Consider the following 24,940-nt stretch of genomic DNA (forward strand, 5'->3'; position numbering starts at 1 on the left):
AATCTAATTGTTAGACATTGATAAAAATGAGCAGAAGTTGTTGTTATTTATCACGTTAATGATAAATAGAGTCCCTTCAGTGGCAAATAGACCTGGAAAAAATAGATTAAAATTAAACTACAATTGGTAGAAACGCGAGCAATGAAACTCAAAACATATATATACATATATATTCATGCATCTTTTTTTAATAATAAATCTTTTCGGACCAGAAGATTTATAAAAATTAGTACTAGATTTCGGAGTAGAATTCTAATACTAATGTTTATTTTACTATAATAATTAAAATTATTTTTATTTATAATTTATTTTTATAATTTCATATTTGTGTGTTTATAGTATGTCTATGTCTTTATATGATATGTCTATATTTTATACACATACATTATATATATTAAATACATGTATTATTTATTTTAAAATATAAATAATATTTATTTGGTATATATAAATATTTAAATAAACAAATGTAGCAATTAAATTATAAATAATAAAATTTCAAAGTAAATTGTAAAGGATATTGTATATATGTATATTACGACAAGATGTTGTAAAATTTGTTTATTGTTTAAATTTGGTAATTTTTCTTTCTAATATTATAGTAATATAGTTGCACAAATTATAAGATGTGTTTATTCGAGAATTGAAAATGGAATATAATTGCATCAATTGCGTGTATTATAATTTTAATTTTGATAAATTGTTCCTATTCCTAATCATCACCATGCTCAAGAATTTGTCCTATTACAGGAATATTGTCGAAATCGGCATTACACATGTATTGAACCAGATCGGCTATACGATACGCGTAACCATATTCGTTGTCATACCTGAGGAAAGGATTATTTAAGGGGTTTCAATCGAAGAAATATCGCATTTTTTACTTGTAAATATATATTATATATCAGGAGTAGATTGCATATTTAAGATATCATAAATTATGTCGGAATTTATAAATTGAGTTAACGAAGTCGACGGCGTTATTACCAAGCAACGATCTTGATGAAAGTACTAGTCTGCGGAATGCCTGCCTTAGCATCGAACACGCAAGAATAAGTCGTATGGTTGAAGTCCGACGACACGCAATCGTCCTCCGTGTATCCCAGCACGTCTTTCAGTTGCCCCTCGGAAGCTTCTCTCATCGCCTCTTTCACTTCTTCATATGTCGCCGGTTTATTAACCCTGAAGCGACGTCGCAAATATCAAAAACTCTTCCAGTGACACATACAAAACTCGAATTTTATATCAAATATAGTTTAATTTCGATCAAATATAAATTGCGTCAATGAAATTATATATAATTGCCTCATGCAAAACCGAGCGTGATTTCTTCCCTGGTAAAAAAAGTTGATAGAGAAAAATCCTGTCGCTTTGAATATGAAATCTGGTTTGTGAATTCAGTAATTTGCATCAAATCTTATAGGAATTTTATACAAATCTTATAGAACCGATAAAATACGATAGGATTCATTAGGATTCATATCCGACCAATCGTGATGCTCGTGAGGTCGACGCTAGAAAATGATATAAACTTATAGAAAACGATCCAAATAGATAGAAATCCTATTGTTCTCAATCATTCTCTATCAACTTTTTTTTTACCAGGGTTACGTTAGCAATTGGAGTATCAAATACGTCGTCGCTGGATTTTACAGGCCAGTCGGCCGGTAAACTCAGTTCACATCCGCTAATTACCTGAATGTCATATCGCATAATGAAACGTTGGGAATCGGTACCCTGAACGCTATGGCTGAGATCTTGCCTTTCAACTCGGGAATAATTTTGGCTAATGACTTAGCCGCGCCGGTTGCGGTCGGAATAATATTCTGGAGAGCGCCCCTACCGTCCCTCCATAATGCCGTAGGTCGATGCTGCGATAAAATATAATTATTCAAAGCATGAAACTTTGATAATGATTATTTACAGGCTCTTTAAACCGTGATGCTGCGTAAGCGTGAATAAATAATTAAAAAGAACATGGATATGTTCTATCGTGTTAGGTATGTAATTACACAGGAAGAATAGTTTTGCTGAATCTAAAAATTTAGCTAAATACAGATTTGAAAATAACTTTGTTTGGATCCGAATAATTATATAAAACGTTCAAATGATTGCTGTAATGTCAAAACTTTTTGTAGCTTTGTTTATTATGTTTGAGATTTCTAGATAATTATCTTTATATCCAATTTTTATTTTCAGATCTGTATTTAGATAAATTTTTAGATATTTCAGTAAAATTATTCTTTTTGTGTAAACAATCGAAAAAAAGCATACATTTATCGTTATATTTATTTTTCATAATTCGAATTAAATGAAAAAAGAAAATGTAAAAGAGGAGAACTTATTTTTTAAATAGTAGTCATTAATAAAAAAGACAAGTCGTTATTAACCTTCTCTATCGGACCATCCACGGTATTTTGGTATGCTGTCATTGCATGTATGCTGGTTATCATCGCCTCGAGAACTTCAAAGTTGTTATGCATGATTTTGACAATTGGAGCTGCGCAGTTTGTAGTGCAGGATGTCGCAGAAATGACACTGTCTCTCTTGGGACTGTAACAAGTGTGATTGACCCCGAAAACGAGCATTGGTGCATCGACCGACGGTGCAGTGATAATAACTTTTTTAGCGCCGCCATCGATGTGCAACTGCATAATTGTATTATTTTTATTTTTAATGCAAATATATTAAATTGATATAATTGTACGATATCGGATGCTACTAAAAGAACTAGAATAATATAAAAAGATTTATTTCAGTCCAATATAATGTGATAAATATATTAATATGTAACTGTTTAAAAGAAAGGTCAACATTTTTTCTTTTATTTCTAAATTTCTGGCAAATCAATGGTTTTCCAGTTTCCACATTTAATATGGATCCTGTTGCAATAAAAAATTAAAATCTTACACTTGCTTTCTCTAGAGTTGTGAATGCTCCGCTAGCTTCTATTACGTATGTCACTCCCTTATTCTTCCAAGGTATTTTCCACGGTTGCTTTTCTTGCGACGTAGCTATTCTTGTCTCTCATTGAATAACAATGTTTCATGATATTTTACAAAGAAATATAATATTTATATTATATATTTTTAAAAATTAAATTAAATAAAAAATAAAGAGACTAAAATTTAATGAAATATAAAAATTTCTCTGACAATTACAAGAGTTACATGCTTTGTATTTTATATTTCATAAAGATTATTAAGTTCTCTGTAATATTTATAAAATACAGATTATAAATTAAAATAAAATTCAGTATACCTTTCTGATTTAATTTTTTAAGTATAGTGCAATTACAATTGTATTTACCACTAACTATAATAAACTCATTGTCGCACTCCAAAGGTAAAGGATATGACCCATGGGTAGAGTCATGTTTAAAAAGATATATCATATATTCAGTTGTAAGAAATGGATCGTTGATTAATTTTACCTGTGATATATATTATTATATTATTATTTAATTTTTAATCAATAATACATTAATTGTACTTGTACTTTTCACATAATGAAAAACTTGCTTCAATATTTTTTTCAAGGCAAGCACGAAGGCACATTCTCCCTATTCTTCCAAATCCATTAATTCCTACAATTGCCATAATTTTATATCTATTTTAGTCTAATACATTATTAAAGAAAAAGAAGAACAAGATTTAAGAATTTTTAATGACATTTTGTCAAATTTTAAATAGTGTGAAGGTTATCACAAAACTTAAATACAACGATATTCACTTTTCAAGTTTCTGTTCCAGGAAAAAAGTTACATGATCGAGCTAATGAAAGTTAGAGATACTATAATAAAATTTAGGGGGCCCGCAAACACTTCCCATAACAGTAATCTTAAGACGTACCGTTAGATTTAACGAATCAGAGCTGAAAGTTTTTGAAAATTCTTGTCTCTGATTGACATAATGTACCGTTGGAACATCAAAAATATATCAGACACGCAAATAATTACCAATTACGTTTAAAGAATTAAACTAGTAATGCCACAAATCAAATGCGGAATGTATAACGATACCCATTTGTCAAAATTATGTAAAATATGAATAATTGAATAAACCGTGAATATTTTTCATACGCAATAATTGGGTTCTAAACGGCGCGCGACGAACAGCGAGGAGTGGGGAGAAGGCTCGCTCCCCCTCGCTTTTCGCCGCGCGGCGCTTTTTTTTGTGATTGACTACGTCATCACTTCGGCATTCGCTCGGCGATTTCGGAGACGGACGGACGTGCTGTACGAGTCGCTCTGGATGTTGCATTAATCCACGACAAACGATTGAAACGATATATCTACGAACGCTAATTGATGAATCAAGTAGTAAGGTTGCTCAAAAGTAACGCTTTTATCTTTTTTATTAAAAATATATATTTTAAATACAACCGAGCTCCGTATATCAATATATATTAATAATTTAACTTTATATTATGTGAAATTCCGATTAGTATTTCGTCAGTTATAGCGTTTTTCATTGGCAGAACTAGTGCGCACTAAGTGCACTTTAAAGCCGTTGTACAAAAATCGACGTAAAGATATATGTTTAATAAAAATATATAAACGAATTAAACTGTGAAATATTCGATACATTTTATTGTGCTATCTGATAAAATAAATTTTGAGCATTTGATCAATTCAGATATCTCACTTTTATATTTAGATTAGAATAGTGTACAACAGCTTTAATGTGAACTGAGTGCGCACTAGTTTTGCCAATGAAAAACGCTGTTAGATGATCGGCGTGCGATCTTTGAGATTATTTCGATGCGAAAGGGCGGGCGGCGCGTCACGTTTATGCGAAGTTCTCGCGCAGTCATTCCATTACCGAGACTTGTACAAGCAGGTAATCGTGTCGCGTGCCACTCTTCTTCACATTTCTTTTTCAAAACATAATTGCGATAAATGCTAGATAATACGAAACATACTTTATGAATATTCACAATATATGATTACTAGCTCGCACGATTAATTATTCATAAAAGAATCGAGATGACAATCATATATCACAGAACACACATTTCGTACAGTTCATTCATTTGAAGTCAAAACGCGAAAAAACAGAATTTACTATTTCGCGATAATTACGGACGACAATTATTTTTATTCTTTGAACGGTACCTATCACACGAGTCATAAAAAAACTACCTTAATACTCTCATACAAATAATGCAATTTATGCGATTCCTATTTTCACAATTAATATAATTTGGTAATTAATAATTTAATTAATTTTTGTTTTCCTGCATTTTTCGTGATATGATAAAAAATTGAATGTAATTTTGAAACTGTTTGTCGGTAATAAAAGAAATATTCCTTTTTTTATTAATCTCTAACCCATTCCATTGACTCTAATTACGTATATCTTATAGACATCGTAATAAGAGATTCAGCCCTTTTAGTATAGTAATATAAATAACAACTGTATATTATATTTTTTAGATGATACTTTCCCTCCCACGGGTACACCTTGACGTGGTGAGAGGGCTCAGTACCCGGAGAATATATACGAAAAGAACGGTTTTTCTTAAGTATCTAAAAATTTTCGGATACATATTCTGAATGTATATGTAGATAAATTTTTAGATATTGAGTAAAATCGTTCTCTTCGTGTAAAAATTCAACGGGGAAGCTAACGTACCCTCGTCGTCGATTTACTTGAAAATGAACGAACCGCAGCCGGTTCGTCGCGTCGCGCGTTTGCTTCGGGAGTGCCGTTCAAGTTGTCGGACTCGAGTTATAGTCCGCGCGCGATTATAGTGTATTATTCGCGAGTGTTTTACGCGAGTGTCCTGTGCGAGAGGATGTCAACCCAATTCTGAGGAGGAGGAGGTCTGGGAGAAGCATCGGGCACCGGCGGAGCAACCTTACGGTAAATAATTTTGCTTATATGAAATCAATATTTTTCTTCTGTTCATTTTTTAGTCGTTTTGTTTTAGAATCATTTAAAAATAATGATAAGGAAAGAGGATTATTTTTAAATTATTTTTAAATTTTTATAAATATGTATTTTTAAGATCTTTTTTAGAAAATGTATAATTATTTTTATAAATCCCCGAAAGAAATATTTTATATATAATTGTATATAATTATATAAATATGCATATTTATATATAATTATATATAAACTTACATGTAAAATTATATAAAAAATTGTATATAACTGTATATAAAGTATATCCATTTATATACAAATATATAAAATTATACATAGTTTTATATAATTTTATATAATTACATAGAAAATATTTTTTTCCGGAATGTCTACCTGAATGGTGAATTAAAAAATTTTATTTTTATAAAAATTATATATTTAAAAAATTATATGTTTATTTTATATAATTATTCAAGGTAATTTTGTGTTTAGTAAATATTTTTTTAATTTCTCAATTTTTGCTTAAATTTTTAAAAACATTGATTGATTTTTTCTGCTCTGTTTTAATTGGGATTTTATATTCTTTTTGTTACAAAGAATCATCGTAGCGACATTGCAGATGTTACTCCGTTGTTGCGCATCTGATTGGTGAGTGATAAATTAATGTTTTTATTGAGGTAACAGATATATGGTAATTTTATTAATTATTATATATCTAGATGCAGATACGCTTCAATTTAACTAATTGTTTATTGAACATTTCATTTTGCTAAATGCAGTGCATATATAATAATATATAATAAATTTTAAAAAAAGAAAATATATATATACAGTAATTATAAATGTAACTGTTAAAATAATTATAGTTAAGTTACAGTTAATAGTATACTAAATTATAGTTACATTTTAAATCTAGTAATTAAAATCTCAAAAATTTAAAAGCGATCAGGATTGCTATAATCGAGTATAGAGATTCGACTATTTAATAATCTGACTATTTCTCGGTAAAAATTAAAATAATTGATTATTACCACTTCTTATTGTAGATGGTAATAGTAAATTTGAATTTCGGTATGCTCTTTGTACACAATAAAGAATGAATATTTATGAATATAAAAATGCTATGCTATATTTTACTCTCTAAATTATTGCAGCAACCAATCTTTTCTTTTAGCATACGTATAAAAAAATGCAAGAATTATTTTATAGTGTTGTAACTTTGCGAAAAATAATCGCAGCAGCTTGCATTTTTTTTAATTAAAAGGGAAGGTTCGAACTTTATGGCGCTACAATGGCATCCTCCCAAAAATTGTAACAAATCCACGCATTCCATTAAACTTATAATTTTTAATATGACAAACATGTTCTCATGTTTTTAGAGGTTACAATGGTAAAAGAGCACTAAACTTATCGCGTCATAGCATCTTAAAGTAGAGATTTCAAGTTTTAATTAAAAAAAAATTCGTCATTCTATATGATAATTTTTCGCGAAGTTATCGTTAGTCAAATTTGATTAACTTTTTGCCCAAAATTTTTCTATGCCACAATTTTTTTGAGCAGTGTACATATATATATTTATATAAACTAATTAAAAATTTATATATGTGTTATATATATATATAATATTTACATTTAACAACTTAACAATTATTTAATCTTTTAGCTAAATCTAATTCTTATGTTTTCTTATAAACTCTATTGTTTTTTGTATAAAAATAATATTATTACAATTTAATTTATATACAATTAATAAAACGTTAATTTTTATAAATATTAAATTAATAAATGGTAAATGAATTTTCGAATAATTGTGCAAGATCCTCCTCTGACTGTTCACGTGGCGCCAATTTCGTGATACGATGCTAGAAGAAAAGAGGAGATAAATTTTAATATAGTTTTTAATGGCGGCGTTTTTACCTAAACAATGTATTGATCATTATACTACATTTTATATTACTTATATGTAATTTTATATTACTTATATGTAATTTTTTCGTTTAATAAAGAATATATGTACTGAATGTTATTTACCTGGGGCAAAGTGCCTTGAACTAATGTAGGAATATCTTCTTTTTTGAAACCGAGTTCTGTCAAACCGTTTTCAATTTTGATAAGGTGCATATATTTCTTTACAATATCGGCCAAAATTTTGCCCGCGTCAGCCTGCTTAGCATTTTTAACATCCGCTCCGAGCAATTCTGCAGCTTCCAGATGCCTCTCTGGACATGCATTTCCGGTGAAGGAAAACACTGCTGGTGCGGAGATCACCACGGATAGACCGTGAGGAATTATGGGATGATCATTGCTGTATCCCTTAAATATAGTAAAAATTCAATAAAAATATCAAAGAATTTCAAATAATTTAATACATAACAATTATTTACTATATAATAATTAATAATTTGATAAGATAGAGCTAGGAAGATATAGTATATAATTTCACGAATGTATTCTAAATAAGAGATAAAATGGAGATTTTTCTCGAGAAAGGGGGAAGAGAGATGTCATATTTTTATATTGCTACTTGGAAAGCTATTGTAATCAAACATTTTTCTACTTTTTAAATAAAAGTTGCTTAAATATTTGCGATAAATATATAGAAGTTTAAATATAAATTAAATTTTGTATTTAAGCAAATTAAGATTATTATTGGTTATAAAAAGGGTATATGAATTCAAGTTCTTAATTTACCTTTGGTTGGAAATTTCGAACATTTCCACTTATAGAATACGAAAGTCCATGACAAAGATGAACACCAGCATTTCCGAAACCAACGCCCGCCATTGTACTTGCTAAATGCATATGACTCCTCGCTTCCAAGTCTTCTTGATTATAAACAGCTCGCTCAAAGTATCTATGTAAAAAATTACATATTTATTTATGAATAAACAATATTTGTTTAAAAAAAATAAGTTTTGGAAAATTAAACTATGTACTTTCTTTGGAGCCAGTTATTTTAAAACAAAAAAATGTTTAATGTTCTCAACATTTTTCCAATTTTATTACATAAATAACATTTAATTTATATCATATTGGTGGAAAATTAAGATGATATCAAAATTTTTTAAGCGGTTTCCATGCATATTTGAAAGACAACTTTTGTTTCTGTAAAATTAACGTAATTATTTTGAAATCAATTAGAATAATACTTTATATTTTAATTTGATTTTGTAATTTTATTTTTGACTTGATAAAAATTAACTTATTATTTATCTAGAAATCCCTGATTCAAAATATGTACGCAGATATTGAATATGCAATTTTACATAAGTAATTGACTGGTTAATTACTTGTGCATAACTTGGAGAGCATATCGCGCCCAGACATCGCTGACAGGATTGCTACCTTGATAAGCTGGTCTCAAAATTGGATTTGATGGGCATGGTGTTCTCTCTGTATAGGGTATCGCCGTGAATGATTCCAAAGCGTGACAGAGCACATCGAAACCGGAGTAAGCACATACTCTCTCCGGCAAAGTCAGAGTGTGCTTGGGATCGATGATTCCTAGTGTAGGACGTAGAGACCTGTAATAAAATAGTTGATAAATTAATATTTTCTTATATCTTCTTTTTATCCAATGATTTATACTGAACGTTGCCTGTTAGCGATCCCCGTTTTGGCCTTTAGTGGCCGATAATCGAAGATAGATACTCCAGTTGTCTCAGAACCGGTACCAGAGGTTGTCGGAACGGCAATAAGTGGTTTTAGAGGTACTCGGATCGGTTTACCTTTTCCGATCGGTGCGTTTACGTAATCCAAAAATTCGGCATTTGGATCGCAACTATATAGATTTGCCGCTTTACAAGTATCCATCACGGAACCACCGCCAACCTGCGAATTAATAATAAAAAAAAAATATATTATTATATAATAATTAATAATAAATATAAGGTATATGTTTGACAAAGAATGTGATAGTATTAACGTTCTTTCTTATCGCGTTTCTTGCATACGTACCGCTACAAAAGCGTCAAAATTTTCACGCTTGGCAAACTCGATCGAATCTTGTAAGCTTTGTTCAGTTGGTTCTACTCGTACTTGATCGTAAATCTCGAATTGAATCCCATATTTGGAAAGGCTGTCAATAGCAGTTTTTACAGGGGCTAAGTTCATCAAATTAGGATCAGTCATCAGACATGTTTTCTTCGCTCCTAAATTTTGTATGTCCATTCCTAATTCTCTTGTTACTCCCACTCCATATCGCACCGTAGAACAGGCCATCTAAAATTTCGTAATTTTTAATAATTAATATTATACATAAATTACAACATTATCACATTTTAATTGTCAAACTTTTCAATGATATAAAGAAAAGAGTAAATTACTGAAATAAATTCAAGAATTATGCTTTAAAAATTTTTGGTTTCATATTTGTGAGATACGTGTATTGTTTTTTGTATATATAATCAGTCGGATTTAATCTCTAAAATGGAGGAGAGAGAGAGAGAGAGAGAGAGGGAGGGAGAGAGAGATGTCTTACTATATCTAATAATCTTTAAATAATAATCTCTAATTTTACGAAATAGTTTTGTTGAAATCTGTTGTTGTACCTACGATATATTTAGATTATTATCAGGAATATGGCATTGAATATGGTTGCTGTAAACACGTTATCTTAACTGAATGCATAACGTATGTGAGAGGTTTTTGATAATCACGGAGTCTGCGATAAAATCAATGCATTTAGCATATGTTTTAAGGGGAGAATTCTTATAAATAATTTCTCTGTCTTTATACAAATTTTACCTCGAAAGCATATTCCTTATCGGTTGTAATATTTGCTGCAGTGCTTCGTGCTTTTCCATGATCCCATACGCTAGTAGCTCCTGGATTTCCGTGCGCTGGACATCTGCATCTAAAAATCCAGGACAGTTTAACTTTCACGTTTAATATACTTCTATTCTTTCACGTAAAATAAACCCATCGAGAAACATCATCGAGCTAATGCGCGCTACTTCAACGAATTATGAATGTGTGTGGATTCTGATAGATCGTCACTGATGTTACATTTCATTCTCATATTTCTTACGTTTCTTATATAACATTTTTACAAAATACAGGCGAAAATTATTTCCATTGTTTTAATAATATAAAGCAGAATTCTAAATGTACTTATGTTTGCTTATATCTTTTTAATATTTTTTAAAGAAGGAAGCTAAATAAAAATATAATGAAGATAATCTATTGATGGAAAGAATTATTTGTGTTGCGAGAACTAATTTTAATTGTAAAATGTTCTTTTTTTAGCAGTTATTATATATTTAATTTTAAATAATATTTATTTGTTATTAATTAGCACGCGATCATTCGGTTTAGTTATCTTTATTTTGGTTTAAAAACATAATATATTTTTGCATAAAATTTATCATATTGATTGATCTACGATAGAGAGCGTAATCAAAACACTCGGCGATTTATTTGATAACATTGCTACTATATTAATTTTTTCCAAATAAAAATTATACTGTAGTTTACTTACGACTGAGATGAAATGACTTGCAGAAGTTCAATGACGCGTCGCCTCGGCAACATTTTAAATACTTGTTAGGAGTGATTGTCTAAAAAAATAACAAAGTAGCGATGGTTGGAACAAATTTTAACAGGTCTTTGATTGAAAATGTTGTGGAGTGACGTTCTCGACAAACTCTCGTGCTGTACTCTTGTCTTGGTATCACGACCAGTTCCCCTTCCTTTCACTAAAGCCTGTTTACCAGTTAAGCTTTTGATGAGGTGGCTCTGTTATCCATGTGTTCGTATTCATATGTGAACAGGGCTGTATCAATAGAACGTCGTGTATTAATAGAGCTACGTTTTGTAGTGCTACTTGCTTTCTATCATTCAATTTAAAAGATCATTCCCGAAATTTCAATGTTTGAAGCAAAAATTTAAACATTTAAATTAAATAAAATTTATATATCGAATCGAATATTACTAAAAGAATGTTACAAAAGAAATAAATATTAAAAATTAAGAATTTTTTATGTATGTAATTTATGAGAAGAAGAATATAAAGCTTTATTTGTGTGTTACATTTCCATGAGTGATTATATTCAATCAAAACTTTATATATTCTAAAATATTTCAAGAATATTCCACAGCTTAGAATTTTTAGAATTTATTTAAATCAATTTCTGAAGATACAAATTTATTTAAAATTTGAGCAGCTCTATTAATAACTGAAACGAAAACTTTATTGACTGAACGATTTAATAAATTTTGTAAATTAATAATTTTGGAGTTATATACAATAATAGATTAGAGAACTTTTCCTACAAAAATAACTACATAAATGTTTAATCTATTTTTTTTAATTATATAACAAATAATTGAAATAATTATAACTTAAAACGAGATACGGTAATGTCTCGGCTCTAAGACAATATAATTTACATTAAACATGATGTATTTTTTACGTAATACTGTGAAACCTTACGGTTTTTTATCAGTGGAATTTTTTAATAATGAGTTTTGGAATACCTTGAATAAATAGTGCAGTGCAAAAAATTAGTGCTAAATGTGCGCCAATGAGTCTGGCCTGATTTTGATCGGCTATTCTTTTTTTTTTTGTATAAGTTTATCGCGTTGATTCTTGTTGTGACAGAAGTTCAATCGAGCATATTCCACGTCATCTATCTCTATAAGTATACTCTCTGTTATATACGTTTTATTATATTGAACCTTGATTGAATATTAATCATTTCTACAAATTTTATAAATGAAATATTGTATTTTTTTTTAATCCCAATATTAACCTTCATGATTTTTATCTTTTTTTCATCATTAATGTCCTTTTTCTTTTTGTATAGCATACGTTAGTTTTTATATACTATTTCTTTTTTTTTAAATGAACTTGATTAAGGCAGAAAATTCCAATTTAATTCTAAATAAAATTTTATTAAAACGATATTTATTATTTACAATGTGTATATATATATGCATATAATATATATAATAGCATAATAGAGATGTACGTGCGTAGCGACATAACGTACGTACAAAGTATTAGTTTGAACGTAAATTTTCGAATTCTCACTGAATGAGGATATTGTCACCATAATTATTGTTTTATTGTTGGTATATATTACTATGATTGGACATCCTACAGGAAGCTCTCTCGTTTTGTATAAAATTTTACATTTATCATACGTAATTCTCTCATTCGTTCATCACCGACCACCAATTATAGACATCCTTTTGCCCAATTAACGCAATATTACTATTATTATTACATTATATCCTCATGTAGAATCTTCATTTGATTAAATATGTGCTTCTTAAACAGTACTGCTTTTTTTTTTCGAATTATTCTCCAAATTCCGCTACTTAATCAAGTAAAGCTGTTATTACTCTGAGCTTATAAATAATAAGTACATTGTTGTATTTTTTCGTAACTCTACTTTTTGTAAAAAATAATCTAATTCTTCATTGTTTCTTACAAAAAGCTACATAATTATATATGATTGTAACACAGTACTGCAGTTTATATATCTAAGATATATTATAACTATCCGTTATATTAAGATGTAACTATTCGTTTCTATCAGGCATCTTTGAGTTAATAATATAACAATAAACGTTTATTAATCACGTGTTTTATGTAAACTTTGAGAACACGACAAAGCCTAGAAGAAATATGTGTCACAATCAATCGTATTTAGGAGGTCGAATTAAATACTCAGTTATATTGTTTCAATCAAAACGAATTATAACAATTTACCAACAGGATTATATATTACGAACTATGTGAAAGAACTATGTCAAAAGAATCTGCCTAATTATTTTCATCGGCTTCGTCGTTCACCCAATAACAGTCTGAGAACTTCTCTTGATTCGCGAGAACAGCGCAAAATGATTTTCTACGATTCGCTGTTTACATCGGTAGATTGCCCAGTAATGGGTCTATTAATTAATCAGGAAACGAGTTCTCTTATACACTCTCTGGTACGATTTTGTCGTAATGGAAGGTGCTGCTCGAATAGAAGCTACCGCGTTTTGGCATGTGAGGTGTGGCTATTTCCTCCTGCAAAGGTTTATACACCAAACCGCAGTTTTTGTTGTCAACCAGACCTTGACGAAGGATCATGGGTGGCCTGATAACAGGACCTCGTCCTCGTTTATTCGCCAAACAGCAGGCAAGGCGAGCTACCAACAGGAAGATTACCAGAACAGACAGAACAGTGCCGGAAACCAACCAGACTTTGAAACCGGGTTTCCAGTTGTACCAAGTGTGATATTGCGTGGTGACTGCGAAGTCTTCGTCGTATTCTTGATCCTCTGTTAATCGCGGCTCATCGATATGCTGCATGCCGTGATCGATGTTGAGTTTCTATAATAAACGCATCCAGCATTACCATTTTAATTTAGGAAATAATATAGTAAATTACAAAAAAATTAAAAATTTTATCACAAATCAAAAGAGATATTAAATAATTAAAGTATATAAAAAAATATTTCTAAAACATATTTTAAAGGACATTATTTATTATCGTTTTACCTCATCGTTATCAAGCTCATGTTTCAATAAAGGATCGGAGTCCTCTACAATATCAATATTTAGAAGAATATCTTTTTGTGTGCCTTTGCCAGGAGGTGATCTAGCTGGTGGACCATCATCGATTCCATCGCAAATTATCTTCGCCAAATCTGTCCACTGGCTGACGTCCATAAAATTATCAATATCTTCAATATCGTCATATTTATCATTGATAAGTCTAAAAAATATGACAGATTGAGAGATGTCCTATAGAACATTTAACTGACGACTAAACTTGAATACTCACTCAAGTACCTCTGTAGGTGCAACACCACGATCGGTAAGCCATTGCACAGATTCAGAGAACTCGGTATCACAATCCAAAGGATTATGCGACAAATCCAGACCAGTGAGATGTGGCGTGGCCCTCAGTTCCTCGACGGTGATTCGTCGTAGAAGATTACCACGAACCGACAGGAACCTAAACAAGAGCGAAAATGTGAGATACATTGATAAATGGATCTTTTGATATCATAATACACTGGTCAATGAATATCTTGATAAAAATGTCGTAGAATAATTTTGTTCACAACACAGAAGATATGTTTGCAAAATATAGTAATAAAAAAAGATTATATTTTAAATTATCCTCAAATGCGACAGTCCACAGAAGAACATAGAATTTTTTAAGTACCGAAGAGTCTTCAACGGCACTCTAGCTTCACTCCAGACGCGCTCGAGATTGCATCGGCTCACGTCCAGTTTGGTGAGGCTTGGAAGATCTAGGAACGGCGTCACTTGCAATGTTCTCAATGGATTACGAGCGAGGTTCAGTTTGTTCATATTTATGGCGCCGCGGAACATGTTGGGTCGAAGAGTATTGATGATATTATCGGACAAATCCAGTTCACGAAGAGATGAAAGATTATCCAATAATCCATCGGGCAAGGCGGATAGACGATTCTTTGCTAGCTTTAATCGAGTCAGTGCCGGCATTTCGTCGAACGTGTCAGGCTTGAGGCTGTCCAGACCACAATTCGCGCACTCGAAACGGGTAATACTGTTAAATAAAAACGATTATTGCGATATACATATACAGATTAATTTATTTGGTTCTTAAAATAAAATGGCAAAAGATATATTTACCTGAACGTATTAAATTGCAAGTCGTAAGTTTTAAAAACTGGTAGAGTTTGCAAACCGGGGTTGTCGTTCATCAGTAGAACCTGTAGTCTTGGATTGGACTTGAAATGATGCTCAGTTAATAAGGAAAGCTTATTATCGCTGATATCCAAATATTGTAATTGTTCGAGATTGGTGAAAGCATGCTGGTGGATTCTCTTCAAATTATTTGATTTGACATATAATTGATCTAATAGTGGTACGCCTTCTAGATCATCTTTACCGATTACCCTGATCTTGTTTCTTGAGGCATCGAGCATCGTCAGTTTCGAGGAACTTATGGTGGCCAACGTCGACAGATTATTTCCTGAAAATAATTTTTTCTATATCAATTAATTTCTCAACGGTTAAAAAATCTTATAATTAGTTTACTCATTGACATTAGATGATAGCTATAATTAAATTAATCATTTATTTATAATTTTATTAATTGTGTATTGATAAATAATGATACACGTTGCCATTCTTACCAGCGACACGAAGAATTTGAACGTATTTATCAACAAATAGATCAATCGGAATTTCATCCAGGATATTATCCGAAAGGTCCACTTCCATGAGCTGGTCCAGCGAGTCAAAGATCATGCTGTCGATCTCTCTTAGCCGGTTGCCACGTAAATTGATGAAATTGAGGCTGTGCATCTTGGAGAAGGCGGTGCGTTTCAGCCGTAATATTCCATTGTTTGAAAAATCGAAATCGGTGACCGAGGGTGCGTGCAACAGATAATGCTTCGACTTAGAGTCATGCATGTGCTTAAGCGGATTACCGGCGATCGTGAGCAGGCTGAGTTGCGTATTGTTCTGGAAGGTGTTCGGGTGGATGTCTTGCAAACCATTGCGTGTCAAGTTCACGGCGAATAGGTACGTGATGCCATTGAAGGCCGTACGATCTAGCTCGACTATGCGTGTGTCGACAATGGTGATGGATTCCACATGCTGAAGACCGCGAGCTCGCAGGGCGTTCGGTCCCAGTCGTATTTCGCCAGCGTTTTCGATGCGCAAGTGAGCAATACTTGACCCAAAGGACTGCTCATTTACCAGTTTGGTGCATCTATAGATAGTAAATAGAAAAGAATGGGAATAATTGATGGAAAAATTGTATATTGTGTTTAAGTAGTAAAATAGCGTCTTAATGACGTCTTATTGATGTAAAAGAGGTTACTTTTCTACTTGACTGATTCTATTTAGCTACACTGTAAAAAATGCAGTGTTTAAAATATTTACGTTTAAAACAACTCTGCAAAATAAACGTTTAATAATAAAAAATATTTTAATATTAAACGTTTTAGCGTTTTAATTTAAACACATAATATTTTGTTTATTAGAAAAGTTTAAAACTAAAATATCTTTGTATTTAAAAAACGGAGACAAAAGTAAAACATTTTAATATTTTAAAATTAAACACTTTTTTTTAGTGTATGTTACATTCTAAAAATATGGATATTGATATCAAAATAATTACGTTTAAATAAAATCACAACATAGATAACTTAATTTTTTTAATTATCTCATTTTATCGTGTTTGGGCATGTCCTTGAACTTTACGAAAATAATGATAAAATTCTGTATCGAGACCGGAGTATTTATTTGATTTTTATTAACTCTTTATTAATGTAGAAAACTGTGTCGTATGATTGCGCTCTAAGCAGGAAGCGGGCTATCTACTCTTTATCTGCAGTCACTAAGGGACGTTATTCAGTTATATAATGATCCGATTAGAAACATACGTTGCAGTTGTTGCAGCGGCGTATTGCCCGGCGCATTTACAGTAATCAGGGCACTGTGTCATAACTTCTTCATCATCCTCCACCGGCAATAGGCCGTCGTCCTCGTACTCTTCGTCGCTGAAATCGTCATCATCGAAGTTTCCCTCGTCGTCGTCCTCGTAGGGCGTAGCCTCGAGTTTCTTCAATTCATCTTCCTTTAGAAGCGAATTTGATACATTCAGCTTGATTGGTTTAGAGGTCGTCTTTCGGAAGTTTATGCTGTCCCTTTGCGCTTCGGCCTTGAAAGTCTTCGCCACCTCTTCTTGAATCTAAATAAATGTTTTTTAAATTGTAATTAAATATAGCTTAATTAAATAACACAGCAAAAATATCAAATTAAAGCTGTATTTCAGGATTCGATTTCTAAAATTATGTTTGAATTTTAAGAATTTTCTGTTTAATTATAGATGTATTATTTATGTTTATATATTGCAATGATGCAAGTAATTGGCGGAAAATTTTTATCCGTCAATATTTAATAATTATGTTAGGCATAAGTTCGCAAATAATTGAATTTTTTTTATGTAGAAAAATATGACCGCGCTTATTTCACTAGAGATTGAAAAATGTTATATAAGATAATAAATATCCTTCATTCTTCTTAATAAAAAATCTGCACTTACCTTAGCATCGGTAGCATCGGTAGCATCGGTAGCATCGGTAGCATCTTTGTCTAAAGTCTGGATCTCTTGCATCAATATGTCCTTCACATTTGTGAAGGGTCTCGCGTAATCTACAAAGTTGCTTTTCGATGTAGTTTTCGTAGATTCGACAGTCGTTTTATTCTCTGAACCGACTTTTGCGGGTGGCGAAGTAGTTGCATCGATCGTGATAGTGGCAACCGCCAAGAAGATGGTCAGCAGCCAAGCTGCTGAGATCTCCATGTTATGGCTTATTCTGAAAATAATCAATCTTCGTTATATTTGATAAGATAAGGATGTTTTATATGCGATGCTTGCTCGTAGTTCTAGCGAATTAACAAAGATATTCGTATTCATAATCAATTCTGACATCATTATTATTTATTAATTGCAATCGTTCTTTTAGTTTGTGTACAAAAATAAAATAAAGTCTATATTTTATATAATACAATTTATATATATTTTTTTCATATAGATAATTAATTCAATACGATTTTAATCTTTCTTTAGAATTTTTATTTGTTTTGAAATTTTAATTTATAAGAATGCTTTAGCTTACTTTTATTCTTTATTATACTTCTTAAAAAATAATTAAATAGCGATTTTTCTTGATACCATCTTTTAAAAATTTTTTAAATTAAAGTACAGGGAGTGCATTACTTCTAAAGTGGTCTGTGTAACGTGAGACTTTTTCTTGTCCGTTCTCAAATAACATCTGCCGACCAATTTCTTTCACAAAGCAAACATTGTTCTGTTGAACTTTCCGAAACATATTTCATAAATAACGAAACGGACAATTTACGAACATTTAAAAAATGTAATTTTTAATTTATTAAAAATATAATTTTAATTTATCAATTATTATTAAACCAGAATTTATATCCTTTCTGTACATGATTATTTATGCACATCAATTTATAATGCTATGGAACGCTTTGTTATAACAATTTTTCGCTCTTCTGTAGCATAGTGCTAAGTTGTATTAAAGTTTCCAAGAGATTGAGTGTTGCGTTGGGGCGTCACGTTCGTGTCAATGCAATCAAGTGCAAGAACGGAAACTCGCAGTTTACAAAGAAACAAGAGAAAACTTCTTCCGGAGTACCTCGAATCATTACACTAAAGTTTCTTCTATAACCGAACCGGATGTGCTATTTTGATGTCTCTTTGCAGACGTAAAAGGGAACTTAACCGTTCTACGTTATTTTATTGCTATGAAAGCGAAGTATCGTAATCCTTATACGTAACGTAATTTATTTAAAAATTTTTTAACTCAAAAATTTCGAATCTATCGAATTATCTATTAAATAGCGTTGAAATAATAATCGAGACTTTCAAATAATCAAATTTTCGTGGAAGAGTATATCTTTACCTCGATAATTTTCAAAAGTGATCGCGTCACAAGGGATAATCCAAACTCTTGCTCCGCATTCGCGATGAGATTTTAACGAATGAGGTACACCCGAGGCAACCGCTGTTCGCGTTACTGCACAACGTTACCGCCCCACCTATGGTCGCTGACGTTAGATAACCGTGACAGTTTGCAGACTAGCGTGACTTCTGACACATATGTGAATAGACTAGTATGGACTTTTCAATAAACGGAGATGAAAAAACGTATGCTCTGGACAAGGATGTTCCTATCTTCAAAAGAATCGATCTTCCCAAACAACAATAGCGATTTTAAATCAATCTATTTTGCGAAAAATTGATTTTTCTAATTAAAAGAGACTATTTTAAACCAATCTCTTTATAAGGAATCGCTTTTTCCTTTTTTAGCAATAAGAACTATTTCGAAACTATCTTTTTGCAAAAAATCAATTTTTAGTGAATGAGATTCGGAGATTTGATTCGGAGATTGCACATTCCTAGTTTTGGACAGTCAGTAGATAACAACAAGCAGGAGTCATTAAAATGATGAGAAATATCCCAAAATGAGACAATTTTGATTAAATATACGCGTTATTAAATATGTTAAATACATATTGCGTTGTTACGCAATATTATCGTAATCAGAGACATAAAGAAATATTCTACATAGGAAATATACCATCAAACAGAAAGACGTCACATCGTTTTTTTCGCAACGTGTTTCATTACTTCATTTTCATGCAACTTAAATGCTGATTATGCTGAAGCTAATTGGTAAACTGTTGTACTCACATTACATATTGAGCATTAATTTACTAAAAAAAATTGTGAATAATCACAACAATTATTATAGAAATTATTCCATTACAATAATAATATTATAATACTCTTATAATATTATTTATACATAATGAATGTTACGCGAACGACGAAGAAACCTGTTTGCATTGGTTACGAACGTATTTGGTTGTATGTTACGTGGGACGAACAACTTCGTAACTGATGTGAAGGGGGATTATTGTCTCGAAAGTTGATCGACTGAAATAAAAGATTATAGTATGTACAATCTAAGTGAGGAGTTAATCAGAAAGTTTTGATTAATTTAAATAACTTATATCCATCAACGTATAAATTAAATCACTGAAGCATCAGCATAATTATTGTTTTGTTAGGTAGCGTTCAAGCTAAATGCGTTATATGTGTTCAATCGACATACGCCTCTATCAGTCACGTATTCTTTATCAAGGGTTGTGTGACACAAGCTCTTTACAAGGTACGAAGATCGATTTTCTAACTGAACGTTTTTATCAATCGTGGTTCTCAATGTTTCTCGCCCACAAAGCGAGATTGTATCACTCTGGTCGAAAAATCTGTGCCCGACGAAACACTGTAATCACGAATGTAGCCAGAACTGAAGTAGTTGAAAATTTTCAGGTGAGCACTGATTGGGAGACGTAGGATGAGCAATGCAGTGAATTTTGTAAAAAAAGATTTTGTGATACCTCACAAGCTTCGGCTTTATATTAATTTAACAATTGGTTTTTGTAGAACGACTTTCTTCTTCATCTGTTTGATTCAGCAAGTAGCTATAAATCAGTTCTTCACAATAAATGTAAGATTTAACAAAAATTAGATATAAGAATATATTCATAAGAATTTGATAATGTAAAAATTGTTCTTATTAAGAAGCGATAGGGCGAAGAAATGATATTTCATTGTTCTCTCTCTCTCTCTCTCTTTCTTTTCCTTTCCTTCTCTCTCATGTTATCGTTCAGCTATATCGAGCAATTTTATTTGCGTCGCGTCGCATTTCATTCCTTGAAATCCGACTTGGCAAAAATTGATCATGTATTCATTCTCAGAGCGGGATTTATGCGAGTATAATGTCGTTCTCGTACGTTTCCGCGTAAACAATTTCCTGGCGTGGACTTCAGTTTCGAGATGCAAATGCCAGGAGCGCGAGGAATAGTTTATCAGCAACGTATACCTCCTATGTAAGAAATACATCGGTATGCGGTAGAAATACCGTGGTGACTTGTAAATACTGAAATCGGGCAATTATTTTTGCGCGTCAGAAAGATGCAGACTAGTTCTGAGAAACTCTCGATTGCTATATCTATAGACGATATTAGAATCTTAATCGAAATTGAAATAACAAATACTGTAGCTTGGCAATCTTATCTTGATGAGCATTTTGACAAAATCACGACTAGTTAATATTATTGATAATGTTATTCTTACTATTTATATTTCTCGAAGAATTTACAACACACAACCAACGCGCTGCGCAATAGTCACTCGAGATGCTTTTTGTCATCTGATGACAATGGAGTTATCTTACTGGATACTTTACTTCGTTCGGCGAGTGATCGCCGGACTACGTGCGGATCATACATATGTCGATATTTATTCTCGATGATTCTTTTAAACTGAATTGCGATTGAGCAAAGGATAAGATTAAGATATTCTTCATTCTTAGAATGTCATCCTAATTCTCGATCATTCAATCGAATAATCTTGGATGAATTAAGCGAATTATGTTTGTGCTTGACATTCGCACCAGCAGGACGATCTTTAACCGTTTTGGCTACTTCGTGATACGTTTCATTGAGACTAGCTGAAAGAAGATATTCAAGTCCACGGTTCCCTCACGAAACTTTCCGTTCTTTTCAATGCCATATGGGCGCTTCTTTGTTGACTCGGAGAAATTTCTTGAGAAAAGATGAATATCGACACATCGTCGTTAGTGGAATGTATCTAGAGGAAGATTGAACGCGTAAAGTGAACAAACATACGCGTTTATGCGTGAATTCAAGAGGCGGAAGCTAAATATAGGACCCACGAGTTCCATCTGGAGTCTTTGTTCGATCTCTCAAAGATAACTTGACGGCTTCTCGGCGGGGTTTAAACCAGGTAGAATTACTTGCTTCGAAACGAAGCAAGCGCAGGTGGTCAGCTCCTCCTCTCGAGTCCCAAATTGCCGGCGGGTCCAGGAGAGCAGGAAACCAACCTAATTCGAAAGAGGCCCATGAAATCTCAACGTTTCGTTGCTTTCGAGTCACAGCGGATCATTTAGACAATTTTGATTCGTAAAAATGATGGTACTAGTAAACTTGAAATAGTAAATTATAAGGAAACATTCATGGAATAAGAAAATATTAAATTTAGATAAAAGTATAAAAATGAATAAATACAGAAGAATAGCCATCAATTAAGCGAAAATAATACTGATTATTGATTACTGATAATACGATAAGCATGAAAACACAGATTTTAGATAGGATAAACTTCTTAAAAATTTTTTGCTTTTCTACATTTATTTTAAAATACTTAAAAAATTTGTCTTTAAAAAATGATTATAGAGAATCTATATATCTGAAACGCAATTTTTTGTGCTCAAAACAAAGATCGATGCCAAGAAAATAATATACGTAAACTATTTTATCTTATCTTAAAACAATAGCAAATATAACAATAATAAACGATTTTTTAGGACCGTATACACAATAAGTAAGAAAAAATGCCTATATAATAATTTCACGCGTGATATATAAATTCACATGAAATTATTCAAAGCACTTAAGAACCAGTTTTGACCGGCATAGGCATTTTTTCTTACTTATTGTGTATTCAAAATATAACAATATTTTTTGCACTTTATCTCAATGCATAACACATTATTTAAATAAGTAGCTCTCTGGAAAATTTTTTATTTTGATTATAGTTTTCCGTATGTACATATATAAGTAATATTTAACTCATCAATTTATCGCGTTTTCTCTATCAATGAAGTTAGTTTGTTACTTATATATTTGTATAGGCATACGCAATGCGAGTGAGAGGAAGCAATTATATTGCATTGGTATCAATCAATCTCCTTCCCTTTCATAATAACAGCCTCTGCTAATAACAATAATAATTTTGAGATTGCAGCGCGACTATCGTAATTTAAGTCGCGTTTCAATTTTAAATGCAAAGAGATATTGGCGTTGAGCGTATCGCGCATGCAGTCTGATATTTTTTTGCAAATGCCCACGCCTTTAATCCAACACATTCCGTCGGACATACGCGAGCGTGTCCGATCGCAGCACGATGCAAACACGCGTACTTCAAAGACGCATACTTTGCTTTTTCAATAGGAAGTCTATTCTGTCGTTCGTTTTATCGTGGTAAACAATTGCGATTCACTTAGGACTAGTTAACACGAGAGCGCTCTAATGTTATTTGTATTTCTAACATGTTAATTAAATGACAAATTGCTTCTCGTAAAGATGAATGAGCTTAAAAGGAAATTGGAAACAATCAATGATATAACAGCGATTATAATCGATAGCCATTTAAATAATTTATAGCATAGTTAAATAATTTTTTATTAATAGTCCAAGAATTTTACTTTTTATATTAGAAATTCTAGACATTGATAAAATGTTAGCGTCTCCGTAGCAAATGCACGTACGAGTTGACTGGTGTAGTATGCCAGCGGTTATGATAATTATTGCTGGTTATTACGTACAGCTTCTATCGTCAAACGTGCACGGGTCATAAAATTTCTTTACTCATTAAACGAGAATGTTAGCGAGGAATACATTCCTTTCGTTCGAAGTCTACCTTTTCACGAAGATCGGTATATATTTTTTTTCTTATTCAAAGAAAAGGAGCATAAAACCACACACAAGATGTCTCATGTGATATTTAATAATATATTACAAGGTTTTGATATCAATTCTTAGACGTTTTGGCCAATATTTGGCCATCTTCAGTAAATATAAAATAATCTCGCATTCGATATAAGAATTATATAAATAAAATTCCGTAGTTATATATAAATTAAATTAAAATTCACGCTCTTTGTCGCATAATTCATGATCATCCTATTTTTTTTCTGTAGTCGCGATGCTTTTGTTTCGTCATATAAACGCTTTTCGCATCGTAATTGGAACTTCGCAATGCGCGATCGTTGCAATTAATAGTCACATATGCAGCTGCGATTTACGATGACGGATTGGATGTTTGATCTCTTTAATTTAATAATTGTATGCAAAGTTATATAATTAGACCAATAATAACTTTAATGGCACATGTATGCAATTTTATATTTTATTCCATATACATACAGAGAGAGACATATGTGTTTTTATAATTTATTTAATATAATATAGAAACGTATTTGTAACTTTTTCATTACATTGCGATAAGCACTGTGCATTTATTTTAATGGTATTTTAAATTATTTTGTTTCATCAACGTCTTTTGTATATAAATGAAGATATATATTGATTCATATACTTTTTTATTTAAATGTAATATTAATATTACATAGTATATTTTATTTTATTTTATAATCAAAGTACTATTGTAATATAATATCATATAATATAAGTAAATATATTAAGTAATAAAAATATTTTTAATATACATGTAGAAATAAGAGAAAGGCTAGAAGAGTAATACCAACTATTGCAAAAATACGAAACAAGTACTTTTGTAGACTGGAACTCTTGAAAGAGATATCTTTAATTGAATTGTTATTGTTAACCTATTTAAAAAATTTATTTTTACGTATCAAACATTTTAATTAAATAAATTCTATCCTCTGTCTCGCATCTGAAGTTGTTTAACTCCTAAGAAAAGCGTCGGTTC

General features: G+C 31.4%; 3 protein-coding genes across 8 annotated transcripts in view; all 3 read right to left on the minus strand.

Moving 5' to 3' along the window:
- Window positions 1–590: 590 nt before the first annotated feature.
- Window positions 591–3,639, minus strand: LOC108761358 (glyceraldehyde-3-phosphate dehydrogenase). Of its 2 annotated transcripts, none has more exons than XM_018507830.1 (7): window positions 3,522–3,639; window positions 3,313–3,433; window positions 2,911–3,026; window positions 2,391–2,648; window positions 1,696–1,871; window positions 988–1,182; window positions 591–830 (listed from the first exon to the last, which is right to left on the minus strand). In XM_018507830.1, exons 1-7 carry the CDS (start codon window positions 3,597–3,599, stop codon window positions 713–715), a joined length of 1,062 nt encoding a protein of 353 aa, XP_018363332.1. In that variant the 5' UTR covers window positions 3,600–3,639; the 3' UTR covers window positions 591–712. The 2 variants fall into 2 exon arrangements, with proteins under 2 accessions (XP_018363332.1, XP_018363331.1); XM_018507829.1 differs by having other exon boundaries at window positions 3,310–3,433.
- A 4,000-nt stretch (window positions 3,640–7,639) lies between these two features.
- Window positions 7,640–11,568, minus strand: LOC108761419 (Type III alcohol dehydrogenase). Its single transcript, XM_018507946.1, has 8 exons — window positions 11,350–11,568; window positions 10,617–10,725; window positions 9,828–10,091; window positions 9,469–9,701; window positions 9,161–9,394; window positions 8,562–8,724; window positions 7,902–8,183; window positions 7,640–7,732 (listed from the first exon to the last, which is right to left on the minus strand). The coding sequence occupies exons 1-8, from the start codon at window positions 11,400–11,402 to the stop codon at window positions 7,649–7,651; spliced, it is 1,422 nt and encodes a 473-aa protein (XP_018363448.1). The 5' UTR covers window positions 11,403–11,568; the 3' UTR covers window positions 7,640–7,648.
- Window positions 11,569–12,796: 1,228 nt separating this feature from the next.
- Gp150 (leucine-rich repeat domain-containing glycoprotein 150) overlaps window positions 12,797–24,940 on the minus strand; it is a 36,251-nt gene continuing 24,107 nt past the window's right edge. For 2 of the 5 annotated variants that reach the window (XM_018507935.1, XM_018507940.1), the window contains 8 exons: window positions 17,915–18,188; window positions 17,253–17,560; window positions 15,996–16,576; window positions 15,490–15,832; window positions 15,038–15,403; window positions 14,651–14,824; window positions 14,365–14,581; window positions 12,797–14,196 (listed from right to left, as the gene is read on the minus strand). In XM_018507935.1, coding sequence (XP_018363437.1) covers window positions 13,798–14,196; window positions 14,365–14,581; window positions 14,651–14,824; window positions 15,038–15,403; window positions 15,490–15,832; window positions 15,996–16,576; window positions 17,253–17,560; window positions 17,915–18,188 — 2,662 coding nt within the window. In that variant the 3' untranslated portion in view covers window positions 12,797–13,797. Of the gene's footprint in view, window positions 14,197–14,364; window positions 14,582–14,650; window positions 14,825–15,037; window positions 15,404–15,489; window positions 15,833–15,995; window positions 16,577–17,252; window positions 17,563–17,914; window positions 18,189–19,301; window positions 19,420–24,940 lie in introns of those variants that run through there. The other 3 variants (XM_018507939.1, XM_018507937.1, XM_018507938.1) reach the window with 3 other exon arrangements.

The sequence above is a fragment of the Trachymyrmex cornetzi genome, unplaced genomic scaffold, assembly GCF_001594075.2.
Source record: "Trachymyrmex cornetzi isolate Tcor2-1 unplaced genomic scaffold, Tcor1.1 scaffold248, whole genome shotgun sequence".
In the NCBI taxonomy this organism is placed as follows: domain Eukaryota; kingdom Metazoa; phylum Arthropoda; class Insecta; order Hymenoptera; family Formicidae; genus Trachymyrmex; species Trachymyrmex cornetzi.

Coding starts and splice junctions, on each gene's coding strand:
- LOC108761358 (XM_018507829.1), bottom strand. CDS start 3,599: ATGGCAATTGTAGGAATTAATGGATTTGGAAGAATAGGGAGAATGTGC. Junction 1,872..2,390: donor TGGATGGTCCGATAGAGAAG/GTTAATAACGAC, acceptor ATTTTATCGCAG/CATCGACCTACGGCATTATG. Junction 831..987: donor TTCATCAAGATCGTTGCTTG/GTAATAACGCCG, acceptor TCCTTTCCTCAG/GTATGACAACGAATATGGTT.
- LOC108761419 (XM_018507946.1), bottom strand. CDS start 11,402: ATGTTGCCGAGGCGACGCGTCATTGAACTTCTGCAAGTCATTTCATCT. Junction 9,702..9,827: donor ATTTTGACGCTTTTGTAGCG/GTACGTATGCAA, acceptor ATTAATTCGCAG/GTTGGCGGTGGTTCCGTGAT. Junction 9,395..9,468: donor AAAACGGGGATCGCTAACAG/GCAACGTTCAGT, acceptor ATTTTATTACAG/GTCTCTACGTCCTACACTAG.